Consider the following 16568-nt stretch of genomic DNA (forward strand, 5'->3'; position numbering starts at 1 on the left):
TGCAATTCTTTGCCAATTATTACACATTAGATTGTAAGCTCCATTGGGGCAGAGACTGATGTGACTGATGCATAATCTCAGTATTGGTGCGTAAAATGTGTTGGCTATATCATTACAAGATAAATAAAAAATCTAGCACTGTGTCTGTTTTTAATAAATAATCTTTAATGTCTCTTGAGAGACAACCTAAATCGTAGATCCCATTTATAGATTTCCTAGCAAACCTGCAGGGAAATAGTGTTCTGTATATAACATAACCTACTGGCTTATATAAACTTTACATCTACACACGGTGTTTAATGGCAATCTGTAGCATTAAAATGAGCAATATATTTGTGTAAATCTTTAGTGTCACTATTTTTTGCATTTTCTGTTACTGTTTGCAAATGTATGTCACATTCTGACACAGCACCATGTGGGATTGACAAAAAATAATAATATCCCCAACAATGTTGTCGTCTAGCAAGCAGTCGGGATTCACACCTGCTATATCACAGGCTCTGGCAACTTCCACGGGAATACTTGTGAAATCTGTTATTCTAAACACTTCCTGGGCCTGCAAAGACAGGGCCCCATGAATAACCACATCCCTGGTGTGATTTGGGGCTGGGGGAACGAGTCGTACATGCATTTCCATTCAAAATGTAGACAAAACAAGTGTCTGTAATGGAAACAAATGTTTGGTACACTTTCTAGGCTACCATTTTTGTTTGTTTAAGTTGCCATATTTAGTATATTGGATAGACAGATAGATAGATAGATAGATTGACAGATAGATATTCGGTGCTGACAAAGCAGACAGTGCTAGGATCTGTAATCCACCCATGTAACCCCTAGTCTGCTTCCAGTAAAGACCTGTGGGGACTTGTATGTTGTGCAATAGGAGTAGAACTAGCAGACTACTGGATTAGGGAGCAGGGGAGAGTGAGGCTACCTCTAGCCTCTTGCTTTAAGAAACAGACCTGAACATATTCAGAGAGATAACAGTTCTGATAAAAGCCCCAGACCCAGGGTTTGCCATATTATCTACTGCCAAATAAATCAAATAAAAAGATAAAGGCTCACCTGTCGATCTTCTTAATAAGTACTGCCCTGAAGACCTGTTCCTGAGGAATGCTCTCCGCCCCATCATAGGACTGCACAAAAGGGTGTATCGCTGCCACAGTAAAGCCCTGCTGGTACAGCTCTCTCAACTGGGCAGGGAGCTCGCGCAGAGAGGTGATGCGGATAGCAGCGAGATTTGGGGCTTCAGCTGGAGAACAGAAGTAGTTGGAAACTGATTAAAAACATACATTGAAGATAGAAACCATATTTAAAAAAACAAAACAAAACATTAAGGACACATGGCCTTACAATTCTAGCAATACAGAGAAGTAGGCAAGTAAATATTCCATTAGTATGGAACACTGTATTCCTCACAATATAAACAGGGCTTCTGAGTTCACACATTATACCAAACCAGCATGAATACAATGAGTCACTGGGCCATGCAAGGTACTTTCAGCAATTTCATCGGCTATGTACAGATACTAATAAACTACTTAGTTGCAAAACAGTCATATTTTATCCAGTCTAACATTTTTTTTATGTTCTTCGTTAAAGGAGGCATATCCTATAAAAATTATGAATGTACCAGGGAATTATACTCCTCTAGATAATCCTCTAGATATAGAAAGAATGTGCTTAAAAATGTTGTGTTTCTGACTGATTTATTGAGAAATTCCACAAAAACCCCACTAGCCCCGCCCATCTGTTCCACTTCCTGCTGACTGAATTCTCTGGATGAGCTGGGGAGCCGGCGGCCCTCCGTACCCTGCACTGTAGGATAGGAACCAATCAGCAGCTAGGCTGACCTGATAGGGAACTGAAGCCTGTCTGTGCTTGTGTGATTGCAGGGCTGTGATTGGCTCTCCCCCTCCTACTGTGCTTCTGGCAGGGACCGTTAGGACACGCCCACTCTTCATTTCAAACATTTTTACAGATAGGATTAATGTTTAGCCCAAAGGGAAACCAGCACCGTATATTATTCATAATTGCCTACAAAATTAGGGTTTTTCCCATTTATCCAATATGTCTCCTTTAAATCAGGTGGTACCTGATTAAAGCAGTATTTTATATGTTGGACCAAAATTAGGGCAGTCATGGTGAGTCCCCGTGATACATTCGAATGTTATCCAACAACAGATAATCCCAAACACTTGGGATTCACCAAACACTGCCCCCTTCAGTTGAACTATTTCTACCTCCTTGATGGCTGTCCCTCTTGCAATAGCAGACAAACACATTTTTTTCTTAAAGAAACAATAACATCAAAAAACAAAGACAATGTTATGATGTAATGATAATATTCCAACTGATGCCCTAGTGTACTCCACCCACTCCCTACCACGTTCTCAGCATTGGCTTTGTGCTGATGGCACAGTTGAACAGTATCAAGGGATATAAAAGCTATGGAAAAAAGGGGAGTTTGAATCAGAACTTTACTCCAAAAATATAACTATAGTATAACTACAGTACTCTTCCTTGATAAAAGATCCCCTCAGCTTCTAATACAGTATTCTGAAAAGGCCCTCATTCAGAACATCTCTAGCTGCTGCCAAACAACACATCTTGGCAACATACCACTCAGTAATACTGCTTAATTCTAAATCCAAATGTAAAAGCATGTATTGAAGTGTTTTGTGTTTTTTTTGCTATCAATGCAGTTTGCCCCCATACTTCTCATGCCGCTCCCACTGTCATCACTGTCATGTGCAAATCTTGTGCCTCTGTTATGCAAAGATTTGCTTCTCACCATGAACAGTGCACCGACATCAGCAGCCCATGGGGGCCTCCATGCATGCCATGCTGTTCTGCAGACACAAGCAGGAGCCCTGTACAGGATTCCCTTACACCAGTGGATGTGACACTTTTTTAGTTCAAACCCCCTTTGAAGGTCTAACCTTTAGCTAGGGTCCTACTTATCTCATGAAATGGCTACAGGTATAGGAAAATATTAGTCCTTAAGCCATAGTTCCAAGAATATCTATGACAAAAAATATATATTTACCCCAAATCTCACGATAACACACTTATAGAGATAATGCTTATTTTTCAATTCCCGCTCCCTAATTAGCCTTCAGGCCTTACACTGAACAATGCACCTTTCCACTGTATGTGTATCTTGTACAATTTAGCTCCCTGTTGTACTTCAGTCAATCCAATTGTAAATTAACCTTAGTTTAATTAATACACAAATACACAAATGTTAAAGGCACACTGCCATCAGGATCTTTTATTATAATACCATTTATAATATTTATGCATCGCTTTACTCTGCGTCAAAAATGCCACATTACAAAAAGCAGTGAAGTATTGTTACATTCAGATAAATAGTAACTGATTCTGCTTTATCTAGCAGGATAGTGTCTTTGCTTTAAGTGTAGTTTTAAAACCTCTGCCAAAAACGAAGACAGGATATAGACATTGTCAAGAGTATCAGGAAACAGGTTCCTTATGTGAGCATAACAACAACTATAATATATTATTTTTAGATAAGTAAACAGTTTTTCTTCTGGTGAAAGTAAGCACTGAAAAGAGATGGGGGACAGGGAAGAGAGATGAGTTATCTACAGGGCCAGTCTACCTTCTCTTGATGCCCTTGGCATATTGGAACTCACATCTTGGGTCCCATGAACCACCATAGACATGTGGCATTCCTATCATCAGGTAAGTGTCTCCTGCACTCAGGGTCACAAAGAGATGATACTTTAGTGTGAACCAGGAAGTCCAATCACGGTTTGTGAAGGTTGCCAAATGCTCATGATTTATAATCGACGTCACATTTTATATACTGTTTTCTATTAAACTTCTTGCTCAGCTTCTATTTAACACAATGAATACAAACTGCACAGCTTCCTCTAGTATAACAGCCCATATAGGATTGTTTTATCCATTCAAGAGCAACTTTGGTTTGTATGCTCTTCTGATTACCCCAGACTACATCTCCTGCATCCTAGTATGACCAAAAGTTCATGTCCCACTTCAGCTACAGCTTTGTTCTCTGGAAATTGTTCCCTGCTCTATTTAACAATGACTATTAAATGCTCTATTTCATCCTCTTCTCATGTCATTGTACTGTAGCTTGCTTTAAATGTAACATCAATAGAGAGGAGCCGCTTTTCCAAAGATAAAGAAGCATAAAAAACATAAAAAGATCACTATATCAGGAGTTGCAGTGTTTTCAGGTTTACAGATGTATCTATTGGTAGCTTTGTTAATGCTCCTTACAAAGGTTAATAAAAAGTACCGAAGTGTATTATATGTCTGTTACTTTATGATGTTGTTCGTCAGTGAATTAGCATTTATGATTTCATTAAAACTTTAAGTTATCTTACATTTTCAAAAATATCAGTTGCTTAAAGTTTAAATACATTTTACAGTATCTACATTATTTTAAATGGTAAAATAGCCCATAGGGTGCACACCATTTGCAGCAACAAAACCTGGGTGCTAGTACCAAACAAATGCACTGGAACAAGGACAGGACCCCTAGGATTTAGAGAATTTTGAGCAAAATGTAAATGCAAACATAGAAACCATCATCTGGGTTTGTTTTTCACTCCAGATGAAGGTTTCTGTGTGAGACTGAAACGTCGAGTAATAAACCTTTCTATTTTTGCATTTACATTTTGCTCCCAATTCCTTGTCCTTGTTCCAGTTATTTTAAATGGTGAGATATTATTTTTTTTAGGACAAACGGGAGATGCCAATTTGGAAAGTTGTGGTTCAGTTTAATTTAAATGTCCCTACAGTAAGCAGCAATACTCCATACTCTGATACTCTCCTACACTGAAGAGGCTGGTTATTTTTCTCTGGTTGCAACAAATATGACAGGTTTCTCTGGATATATGCACTGACAAAATATAAATACAGTATAATAATATACATGACTATGTAGCCTCGACTGCAATTTATAAGACTTTTACATGTTACTGTAGAGCTCTGTGACTGCATAAAGTAGAGACGATGCAGGACTTTTATAAAGGTCACAACTCTGAGGTGACTTCTAAAAGCAATTTAAAAATTTAGTAGTGGACATACTTTCTTTTATAATCTACAAATGTTCATTTATCTACCTAAATCAATACTATGTAAACATCACTTCCAAGCATTACTCAGGACCCAAGGATGAAAGCCCCTAAAGTTATGTATGATTAAGTCACATGTCCTATAACCTTCATACTGTGCCATAACAATGAACCTCATCCAGACCCACTCCACCCTCACATTCTCCCACTCTGAAGCTCTCTGTATCATGGGAATGGAGGGAGCAGCAGAGGAGGAAGCCTACTAGAGCATTCATTCAAGGTGCAGACGCCAATTGTAATTCAAAATCTGCTAAGGGATTAATCAATATATAGAGATTTTGAGAACACGTCATGTTCACTCCTCTGTTTGAGTGAAGCCCTTTTGTATGTCAGGTAAAGGTGTTAACTCTAAACAGGGGTTAGAAACTAAAGTTTAGATTAAACAAGAAAAGGAAATGAGAAAGGGCAAACAGTACAAAAAAAAACCAGAACTGGGTGACTGTGAACAAATTAAATATCAGTGAGGGACAAACAAGAGAGCTGGCAGAATAAATACTTAATTCATGTGTTCGTAAGTTAATAAAGTCAGCCAAGTAAAAGGTTGAAAACAAAACGTCAGTCAATAAGCCAAACATACCCCGTGAGAGATAAATGAGAGATAAATGCAGGGAATTAATTGTACAGTGTGCCCCAGTAAGAGTAAAAAGTAAAAAGCTAAGAATCTTAGCTCAAATACAGTACCCTTACTGAGTCCTCCAAAAGACTTCCACTGTGGAAACTAGCCCATTTTTGATTCCCTCCATTACAATGACCATAACGGCCAGCTAGCTACCACAATGATCTGCCCAAGCCCCACTCCATTTCCTATAAGCTACCTTTCCTTATTAGAAGCAGAAAAGTTCTGTGAAAAATGGGGTAACCATTACATAACTGCTTGCAGAATGTCTTGCCTTTATACAACATCTAAATTTACAACTTTAGAACAGGTCTGTCCAATAACTGTATTTTAAATCTTACCATTGGCAGTTTAGCAAGTTTAAAGATATTTAAGGAACAGTCATATGTAATAATGTTAGGGCATCTGGAGGGAAAGAGAGATAAACTATAAACTGCTTCAGAATGTGAGAGTGTAAAGGGAAACACATTTTCCATGGTAAATGCATTTGTCTGTGCTAAACGCTAATTTATGTTGCAGTGTGGAGAACACACTTTACTGCATTCTCTTTTATAAAGTAAGATAGTTAGAACATGAACTTTGAAAAACGGGTACCGGTAAGTTGATTATTTATTTTTTTTTGCAGTCAGGAAACACAGCATTTATTTTAACACATTCCAGACCACTTTTATTGCATAGAGGATGCTGTAACTACAGGCTTTGAACTCTGCAGATGCATTTTGTTTGCACCTGTAACACCATAAAGGAAAAATATATACCTACCCAGTGAAGGTAAATGTTGTATCTGTACCACATACAACTAATATTACTTGCCAGTAACAGTCTTATTATATATGAGTAATGTTGGCATCCAATCAGTGTGTAGGGAGCCAGGAATTACTCCTGTACTCCTGTACTCCTGTTTTATTAAAACCATTGTATTATCAATAACTTATCTATCAGCTATTTATACGTGGGCCCTGCAGCCCATTTATATAACAGCTTATTTATAAATAGTATATGTAAATATATACAAAAATAACTTAATTAAATTTATTAGAATCAATTTATATATGGGGGGAATCAAACAATGTTATTGGGACTTTTATGCAACTGTGCCAGTAAATTGTGCCTGATTGTGGCTGAAATTCTGGTAACAACACTTTGCAATCCTTTAAATGAGCCCTATTATATGAAGAGTGAGCAAAAGAACTTATTTCATTGAAATATCAGGGAAGCTATTATTGTGATTTGGTTAGAAGTACAAAGGCAAGGAAACAGAATAATACAACATTCCTTTCTCTAAGATATTCAGTTTATAAGAATTATGTTTTCTTCAAAAGGAAAAGCCTTTAAAATTTTATGCTGCTTTTCCTGATTTTGTACAATTAATGACAATCTCTGCGGCTTTGTTTTCTTTGTACAGCGAATGAACACGACTCAAAGGCAGACGTCAGAACTGCCATCTTTCTTTTTTTGTGGCTTCAATGATCCAAGGAGTTTTTCTATTTAATAATTCATTAGTTGGAACCTTGCCACAAGGGTTGCAATGTAAGAAAGCACTACGCACTTTACCTTTTAGTTTATTCTATCTTAAGGCAACAAACTAGTCATATTATTAAAATTCTGTCTAATTACCTGTCACTGGCCTTATAAGAAAGTTTCACAAAGCGGAGTATAGAGAAACAGCAATAAAGCCCTAGGCAGGTTCAGTATACTTCCCTTGTGCTGTTCAGGCTTGGATCATAACAAAATTTGAAGGCACTATCATTCAAATAACCTCCAAATAATTCCATGTTTTGAATTGTCATTTAATACAGTCTAACACCAGACACCCAACATTCCAACAATACTTTTCTTGTCTGAATATGTTATAGAAACACAACAATATGAACTCAGTGTTCATTGTGTCTCAAAACCTCAATGTTATGATCAACAGCCTTCTGAAACCTTTATGATATATCTCTTGTCCACCTGTTGTTACTGCTGACTCTGTGCTCCTTCTAACAAATGAACATCATATGGCCATGATCCCAAGGTGATGTAAAGCCATGCAGAATAGAATAGGGACACTAGGAAAATGACAAAGTTCCCTAAAGGAAGGGTCTGAGAGAATGACACTGCAGAGAACAAATTGTACACTTTTTACCCAGTACTGAGCTTAGCAAGTTGATGACTATGAGAGCTGAGGATCCAACCACAACCCTCAATGAGGATTCTGATTTCTGAGGTTTTTTATTAATACTTTTTTCCTGTTACAGTTAGAGCTGCATTATTATTGGTCATGTGATCTCTGATGGAGCACACAGCCCATCACTAAATGGTGGCTCAAGGGAAAAGATGTTAAATTCATGATTTACTGATATATGTATTCCAGTTTGGTAAGATTCTTTAATAGGCCACTTATAGGCCCCTCTATTGCCTCCCCGCAAGAGCTATTCTGGTCAGAAGTCTCCTTGGGGGTCATTTACAAAATTTATGCAGTGCAGAACTATTCGCACAGTGAACATTTCTGCCCTGTCTGTGTTTATATTTATAAAGCTGGACAAGACTGGTGCATGTAATGTGTAAACATAATTGTGAATTTTTTATTCGCAGTGTGAATGTCCTAAAGCTTTTTAAATATGGCATATTGGCAAATTGCAAATATTTATGCGCACACTCTGCGTCTGGATTGTGCCACAACTTTAGTGGCGGAAGAAATATTTGCTAAACTGATTTTGTAAATTAAGAATTTAGATTACAAATTTAGAAAATTGGCGCTATATTTGCCCATAATAAACGCATACAGTAGGCATGCTCATGAAAATCACCAACTCATTTGCAAATTTTCTGACAAGGCAGGGAAGGTAAAGCTGATTTCTAGTGTTTAACTTAAAGAGACATAAAACACAAAATCTGAACTGTGGTCTGGTAATTCTGACCCTAGCAGCCAGGTAGCAGTTTGAAAGTCATCTCTAAAGATGAATAGCAGAGGGCTTGAAGATAAAGATAAGCAATAAAGATTATCAACAATATGGGGCAGATTTACCAAAACACGAATTCGAATCCCGAATGGGAAAAATTCGGATTGGAAACGAAAATATTGCGACTTTTTCATCGCCGTCGCAACGCTTTGTATTTTTCGCGACTTTTTCGTATTGAACGATCGTACACAGCGGGAAAACAATTCCAACTTTGCATGATTTTGGAAGCTTCCCATAGGAATAAATGGCACTCTGCAGCTTCAACCTTCCCAAGGAAAGTCACGATACCGAAGCTTGAATGAATGGAGACTTTCGTACTCAGCGCAACAATAAGATTTTTTCACGAACAAAAAAGTTGTGAAAAATACATGCAAGATACAAAAAAGTCACGACGGTGACGAAAAAGTCGCGAAAATACCGATCATTATGAAAAAAAACGCATTCGGACGCATTCAGAGCGTTCGTGGATTAGTAAATGTGCCCTTATGTGTACATTCATTATCGGTGTGTTTTTTGGTTACCAAGGTCAGCAACAGCATTATCGTTAATATTCTGCTTCTAAATATGTAAATGGAACTGCTAGGGTTAAAATGGTTTGCCTTTCTCTGCAGTAACTGTCAGTTATGGCAGGCTATGACAAATTCTGAAACAGAAATAGCCAGCAGCAAGTTCTTTCAGCAGCATGAATATTCATTTAAAGTCTGTCCCTTGGTGGAAAATCTTTAGCTGTGTCTATAAATGAGGAGGAAACGTATGTAAATAATACACAGCACAGTTAAATAAATGAGAATGATATATGAGCCAGGAAAAAGCAAAGACATATACTTTAGAATACCATTTAAAACATATAAATCAGATTAGAAGGTTATCTTGTGTTTTCTTCCTGGTAAATTCAAGAAATCTTTATAGGAAATTTGCAGTTTTAACCCTCAAACACCCCAAGCCGTACACACCACAGAATGACATGGATTGGACCATTTTTATTACTAAAAAAGTTGTTATGTTGCACAGATTTAGTAACAGATTAAAGGATTTACATACATTTACAAGCGGACCTGTCACCTTCATCTGAAAATTTAGCAACTGGTACAAAAGAAGAAAAGAAAAGCACCTCTCTCTCTCTCTGTGTCTTTCCCCATTTACTGCCTATTATCTTATGCCCTGTCAATCAAAAGTATTTAACTCCGCCTCTATGCCTAAGGAATAGAGGCATCTCCTTTTTTTCTATGTCACCACTCCTTCTATTCTCTCCCTTTAATAAGAATGTGCATACGTTACTATGGTAGAGACACGCCCACCTATTATAAACATCTACATTACCTGCACTGATTCTATCCTGTGGTTCTTGGGGGCACACAGAATCGCAAAAGCGTATTCTCTATTTGGAAGTGAAGGAACTATGCGCATTACTTCATTTACATGAGCATGCACGAGATTAAACAGAGCAGGACTGATGTTAAACCTAAAGATGGTGGATCAATATGGCAGCTTGCACACAGGAAAAATGCAGCTGTGAGTTGGGAGACAATGGCTTTGTTTACAAAGGTAGCAGTGATCTAGAATAATTTCTTAAAAGATGCAGTTTACATTTATAAAGTGTATTTTAGAATTGTGAAAGGAGACAGGTCCCCTTTAAGGATGGAGTTTAGCCCAGAATACCTACAATTTTAGGGTTTTTAATTGAACATAAACATGGCCCAAAAATTCAAAAATATTCATTTTGGTAAGTTCACCAAATAATTGGGACCAATTTGGCCTCCCAACATGGCTCAGACCAGGCTGATCCAGTTTTCAGCAAGTATATCTATCAAGCAATCCTGTTATTGGGCCCCATTTACTGGCCAATAAGTTGCTACTGGCAGCTGTCTGGCCACAAAGATTAATATGGCCCCAAAATCATCAACTGTGGGTATGACTATGCTATGATATGGCCAATAGTATCTGGACAGTGGCATTGTTATTATCTCATTCTCAAACCAAGAGGGTATATGAAGTTGGTCCAGCCTCTACTTCTTTGGAAAGGCTTTTCACAGCATTTTGGAACTTTCAGGTGGGTTTTGTAGCATTAGTAAAGGGGAAGGGGACTGGCTCTCAATCAGGGTTCCAATTCATCTCATAGGTGATCAATTTGGTTGAGGTCATGGTTCTCAGTCAGTCTTTCACTTTCATCTAATCTAAGCCATTATGTACAGACCTGAGTAGTCTAAGGGCATATAATTTCCCCAGATACTGTTGACTATACAGCATAAGTCAAACACAGAGGCAAGTCTCTACAGTATATCCAAATAAATAATCACAAGCTGTCTCCGTTGCTTTACTGAACATACATTCTTTACCTCAACCAATGATCTATACTTCCATATAACTCTGTTAAAATATAACATGGGGTAGTGGTAAGACAAGTAGTGGTGAAGTCTTGGTCATCAAAATGTATTCTCAGTGGCATAATGTGCCATTGTAGTATATTCTTATCTGCTATAGTCCACAACTAGTCATAGGCCAGCAATAGACTAGGGCTCCTGGAGGACATGGTGTTTTGTCTTCGAGAGTTATTGCACAAATACTCAATCTGGCAAATTAAAATAAGAGCCTGTAGTTGCAATTGTAGCAGATCACTTGCCATTTTAATAAATGTGGATTTATGGCTATAAATGTTACACTAAGCACTAACTGCATCAAAGTACCATATTTATATTGATCCCTCTAATAAGATGCAATCAACAGTAATTCCCCGTCTTTTTCCACAGCATGATTTCTCTGAAAGAGTTAAAGTTACAGAATAAGCTAAAGACCTGCCCATGAATACAGCGATGAAGGGGCTCATGGAGGAACTTACAAATACCCTCTCCTGTCCCCTAACTTGCAAGTCATGCAGAAGTTAGGAAGCAGACCACAAAAAAGCCCTGTACTTACCACCTGTCCTATGGTAAGTGGTAACAGGACAGAGTGAAATTTTGTGCCTCTGAATATAAAGGAAGCCCTGAAAGTTGTCCATTTGTCTTCAGATTGGTGCCTCTGAATATAAATGAAGCCCTGAGAGTTGCCCATCTGTCTCCAGAGTCCAGCCTGTCAATATGATTGCTGTAATAATTAATAAGGCTGTATGGAAGTGACATATTGAAGACTCTTTAGCAGATTACAGCTTTGTTTCAAAGTTATCACAGAGATAATATATTGGCAACACATTGTTATAGCTGCAGCACCACATTTCCACCAGATTTGGCCAAAAATTTTCAATAGGGATGGCAACAGAACTGCATAGCAAGCATGCACTGTGCTGCGGATAACACACTGAAGATTGAAAATGAAAGCGATTATCTCCTAGAAATGGCAATGCCCTCATTTCAATCAACTAGACGAGCCCAGCAGAGCTGCATTTTATTTATTTTTTTGATAGAAAAGTGGTGCAAGCCGTTGAATGCAATATGGTTATCTTGATAAACAGTGGCATTTCAACAATATTCCTCCTTTTTAATTGCTCAAATCTCCTACATGATACAGTTCTTAATTAAAAACACTCCTACATGGGTAATAAGAAGCATTGTGCTTGGCAGCAGACATTGAACATAAACAAAAAAGGTAATAATAGTCTTTCTAACAATGAGGTTTGTGAAAAGCTTTCATCCAATCCTTCCCTACTGCGCTATGCAACTGGAACAGGCTAGCAACCGCGCTGGGTTAACTCACTCGCAGTGCCGCTCTTATCTGCTCCTCCACCACAGGCCCCTCTTTGTGAGACCAGCCATTTAGAAAAAGGTTCAAACAGCTATTGTTTAGAGAAGAGAGTTTTTTTTTCATATTGTGCTGACATGAAATGGGTATTCTGATATTTAAAAAAACAGAGCAGCAGATTGTCAAAATGCTTATCCTTTTGCTATGTTAATTACTGAAATTATGTCTATACAAATTGGCAAATAATTCACACCTTGTGATGTGCTCTTGTTTTAATTAAAATAACAAAAACAAACAAAGAGCCCACACGTTGGGGAATAAAAAGGACAAAAAAGTTGCTATTCCATAATTATTTCTTCTCTGTTTATTTAAGCATGGCCCAATGTTGCCAGTTCTTTAAACCTAATGTGAGAATGAATTGTACCGGCAAAAATAGATTTAATTACAATAAATTATTCCGGTGAAACTTAATGTTAAGTATTTTTTCCCTCTGATTTAGATATCCATATTTATGGAAAGTCGCAAATGCAGTCAGGCCATTCAAGTGGCAAATACAGATCTTTTGGGCACAGTATTTCAGGACTCTCGTACAATAAAGGACAGCTAGGGGTTAAATTTTTGGTTACTGAAGTATGTATGGGTATTTGCAATATATTGTTCCTTTACTATATAAAAATTATTTTTTTGTGCTTTCCAAAAGCACAACTTGCCCTATGAGAAAGATGCACTTCTGTTTCAGTGTTCAACTTTTATTTGTAGCCTATATTTGAACCAACAGCAAAGCAACACAATATATTATAATACTTGACGCAAACCCACAATAAATGTTTAATACAGTCTTAACATAGAACAGGACCCTGATTTTGACATTTATTATTATAAATTTATTATTTTAGTGCAATCTGATGTAGTTACCTGCTGAAGAAATCTCTGTAGATATTAGAGATTAGTTTATGGCACAGAGGTACCATGGCACAGCGCTAGTTGTCATGTTATTTTCCTGTGTTATGCATTTATTCTCTACATTAATACAACTGTGCAAGCTACATTAAGCTTGGTAAGAATAATGCACAGTGCAATCAGATTAGGCATCAAGAGTGGCATAGCATATTTTGATAGGGTACAACAGGATGGCACAAGGTATGGCACACAGACAATGCATTACTTGGGCTAAGCACACAACACAAAATGCTAATGCTTGTAGTCATTCTGGCACCACACATAGTGCCACACAGCAGCTCTAAATGATCATATTGCTAATATTTTATACATAGCATGTTTCAATTTGGCAGTGTTTACTAGAATCATTCATACATAAATTTATTTTTCCCCTGGATGATATTGTCAAGGCTGCCAATGCCATAGTAGCCAGCATTTGAATGTAATGTCTAGGGAAACATAATGACTGGGCCTATGAGAGCTGGGCTCAAAGGGAACATAATATGCTAAAAGGCTACTGCCTTTTATGAGGAGGTGAGCAGGAACCTCGATGCTAGGATGGCTGTGGATGTGCACAGAAAGTTAATAATAAAGCTGAGGAATATTGGCCTGGAACATAATATTTGTAATTGGATAGAGAACTGGCTGAAGGATAGATTACAAAGAGTGGTGGTTAATGGAAAATTTTCTAATTGGGCCAGTGTTGTTAGTGGAGTACCGCAGGGGTCAGTCCTTGGCCCTTTTCTTTATAACTTGTTTATTAATGACCTGGAAGTGGGCATTGAAAGTACTCTTTCTATTTATGCTGACAATACTAAATTGTGCAAAACTATAATTTCCATGCAGGATTCTGCCACTTTGCAGAGCAATTTGACAAAACTGGAAAACTGGGCATCAAAATGGAAAATGAGGTTCAATGTTCAATGGATAGTTTCTTGAACAATATCCAAGGTTATTGTGTTATTAAATCTACAGTTAGTATTGATGTTGGTATATATGGTTTATGTATGTGAGTGTATAGATAGGTCAGTATAGGTTTGTGGGTCAAAACCAGGGACTGTCTCTGGAAAAAACAGGTTGTGACTATTGCTTGTAAGCACATTGATTGAAAGAAAGACTCCATAGAGAGTACCACCAAAGACTCTCCTGCAGAAGCACAGGTGAGAAGATGGGAAGTACTTCTTCATTTATTGTGTCCATTAGACTGTGATGTTTAAAGAAGTAGAGGCCAGACAATCAAAATGGCCATTGGTGGAGGATTAAAAAAACCCATGAAATCTAATAGCACAATGTGCAGATACAGCATGCTGGATTGGTGGGCAGCGCTGGGTTCCTAAGCTTGATCTCTGCCAAAGCTAAGGCTCCAGATGCTACGCCATGGTTTTAATTGTCCATTTTCTGCTTGCCTGGTACAGTATCTTCTGGCAGTGAGGTGTAGCTAAAAGGCAAACAATGATCTTAAACTGGACTCTGGAACCTACATGGCACAAAGAGTTACATCTGTCTACACAGAAATAGGAAAGAGATGTAGTGCAAAGAGGGCCAGGGCACATTTAGGGCAAAATTGACTGGCGCACAATTTTGCAAAAAAATTTGCAGTTGCGTCAAAAATGGTGCATTTTTCAGCAGTTTTAAAAAATGTTCAGCAAAGCGAAATGGGACAGATTCACTTTTTACTACTGATGGGGCCTTGGACAAAATGTTGTACTTCTACTTATGCCACTGTCAAATATGTTTTCATCCTATTCTCTATAGCCATTCACTTTTCTTCTTTATCAAAGCTCTTATAGCTTTTTTAACTTATGAACTTATATCACTTTTAGTAACTGACATCTGGTTTTGAGCAGCTAAATAGCTATTTTTAAACTATGGTTCATTGGTCTGTTTAATCCCTGTTTTGACTGAACACAAATAAACTTTTGTGCAGTAAACCCGTGCCTGTATGTTCTTATGTCTGCTGAGAATTTACTGGCAAAGGAAGTTAAACAGTAATGGGAAATAAATAGAAGTGTGTGTTTAAATAAATAGAAGTAATATTTCCCACTGATCATCAATTATTCCTATTGGTGTATTATGACAACAGTAAGATATTTAATGAGTACATACTTAGCTAATCAACTATATACATGCTCAAAGTTCAACCCCAAATCCCAGTACCCTCGTTTGACAGCTTTCAGCTTCCGGTGGCATATTGAGATCACTCCATGCTTGTCCATAGGTCTCCATCCCCAAGCAGGACACACACACACTAAAACAATGGCAAAAGGAGGGGATAGAATAACATTACATAGAACTAACTGGTAAAAAGTCAATTGCAGGACCACAGGAGGAGGTTGCTGGCTTCAATTTTAGACCACATGCTTTTGTTTTCTACCCACCTCCTATAGATCTAAATATTCTATTTAAAACAACAAAAAGCTGTGACCCTCTTTTTCTTCCTAATATACATCAATCCACTCTAACATGCATCTCTGTACTTGTCTGCTACCTCCATAGAACATTTGTTCCCAGCAGACCTGCAATGTGTTTCCTTTTACAGAACCTCATAACTCTTTTTTAAAAACCCAAACTTCCTTTTAAAATACAAAGATTTATTGCCCTCAACCAATTACTCTTTCTAGAGTAACCTTACGCTATGCATACAAGATTTCAATAAAATTACTTACTTACTTTGGAATGCCAATAAATAAATTGCATAAACCAAGATAACTGAAGCAAGCAGAAAGTAAAGATACCGAAGAAGTTCACAGATAATTTCAGTGTGAATTTATCATGTTCTTTGTAATATTTCTATTTAATGTTTGCAACTAAATTTCAGATTATGTTACGTCAGGGGGTTCAGTTGGTTTTCAGTGGTTTTCTTTGCTCTCATGTGTTCCTCAGTCACAGAGATTCGGTCACAGGAAACAGAAGGCCGCTTTACAGTTTAAGTAAACAATCTTTTCTGTTAAAGGATAAATAATATTAAGCACGAGGCACTTGTTCTGATCCTGACCTGACTCTATAGCTGGAAACAGAAGGCCGCTTTACAGTTTAAGTAAACAATCTTTTCTGTTAAAGGGTAAATAATATTAAGCACTTGTTCTGATCCTGACCTGACTCTATAGCTGGCCAGACACGCACCGATAATACTGTACGAAACCCCGTTTCGTACGATATTCGGTGCGTGTATGGCAAGTCGGCGAGTCGACTGATATCGCAGGAGGCTGCTGATATCGGTCGACTCGCCGATCGGTCAGGTTAAAAGATTTTGATCGGGCGCCATAG

At 37.7% G+C, this 16568-nt stretch overlaps 1 protein-coding gene across 2 annotated transcripts in view; it reads right to left on the reverse strand.

The window, feature by feature from the left end:
• The window catches only part of rftn1 (raftlin, lipid raft linker 1), a 189697-nt gene that overhangs the window by 133651 nt on the left and 39478 nt on the right, over window positions 1-16568 (reverse strand). For both annotated transcript variants that reach the window (XM_031903189.1, NM_001113084.1), the window contains exon 3: window positions 1066-1252. In XM_031903189.1, the coding sequence (XP_031759049.1) occupies window positions 1066-1252 (187 nt within the window). The remainder of the gene's footprint in view (window positions 1-1065; window positions 1253-16568) is intronic.

The sequence above is a fragment of the Xenopus tropicalis genome, chromosome 6 (assembly GCF_000004195.4).
Source record: "Xenopus tropicalis strain Nigerian chromosome 6, UCB_Xtro_10.0, whole genome shotgun sequence".
Lineage (NCBI taxonomy): Eukaryota > Metazoa > Chordata > Amphibia > Anura > Pipidae > Xenopus > Xenopus tropicalis.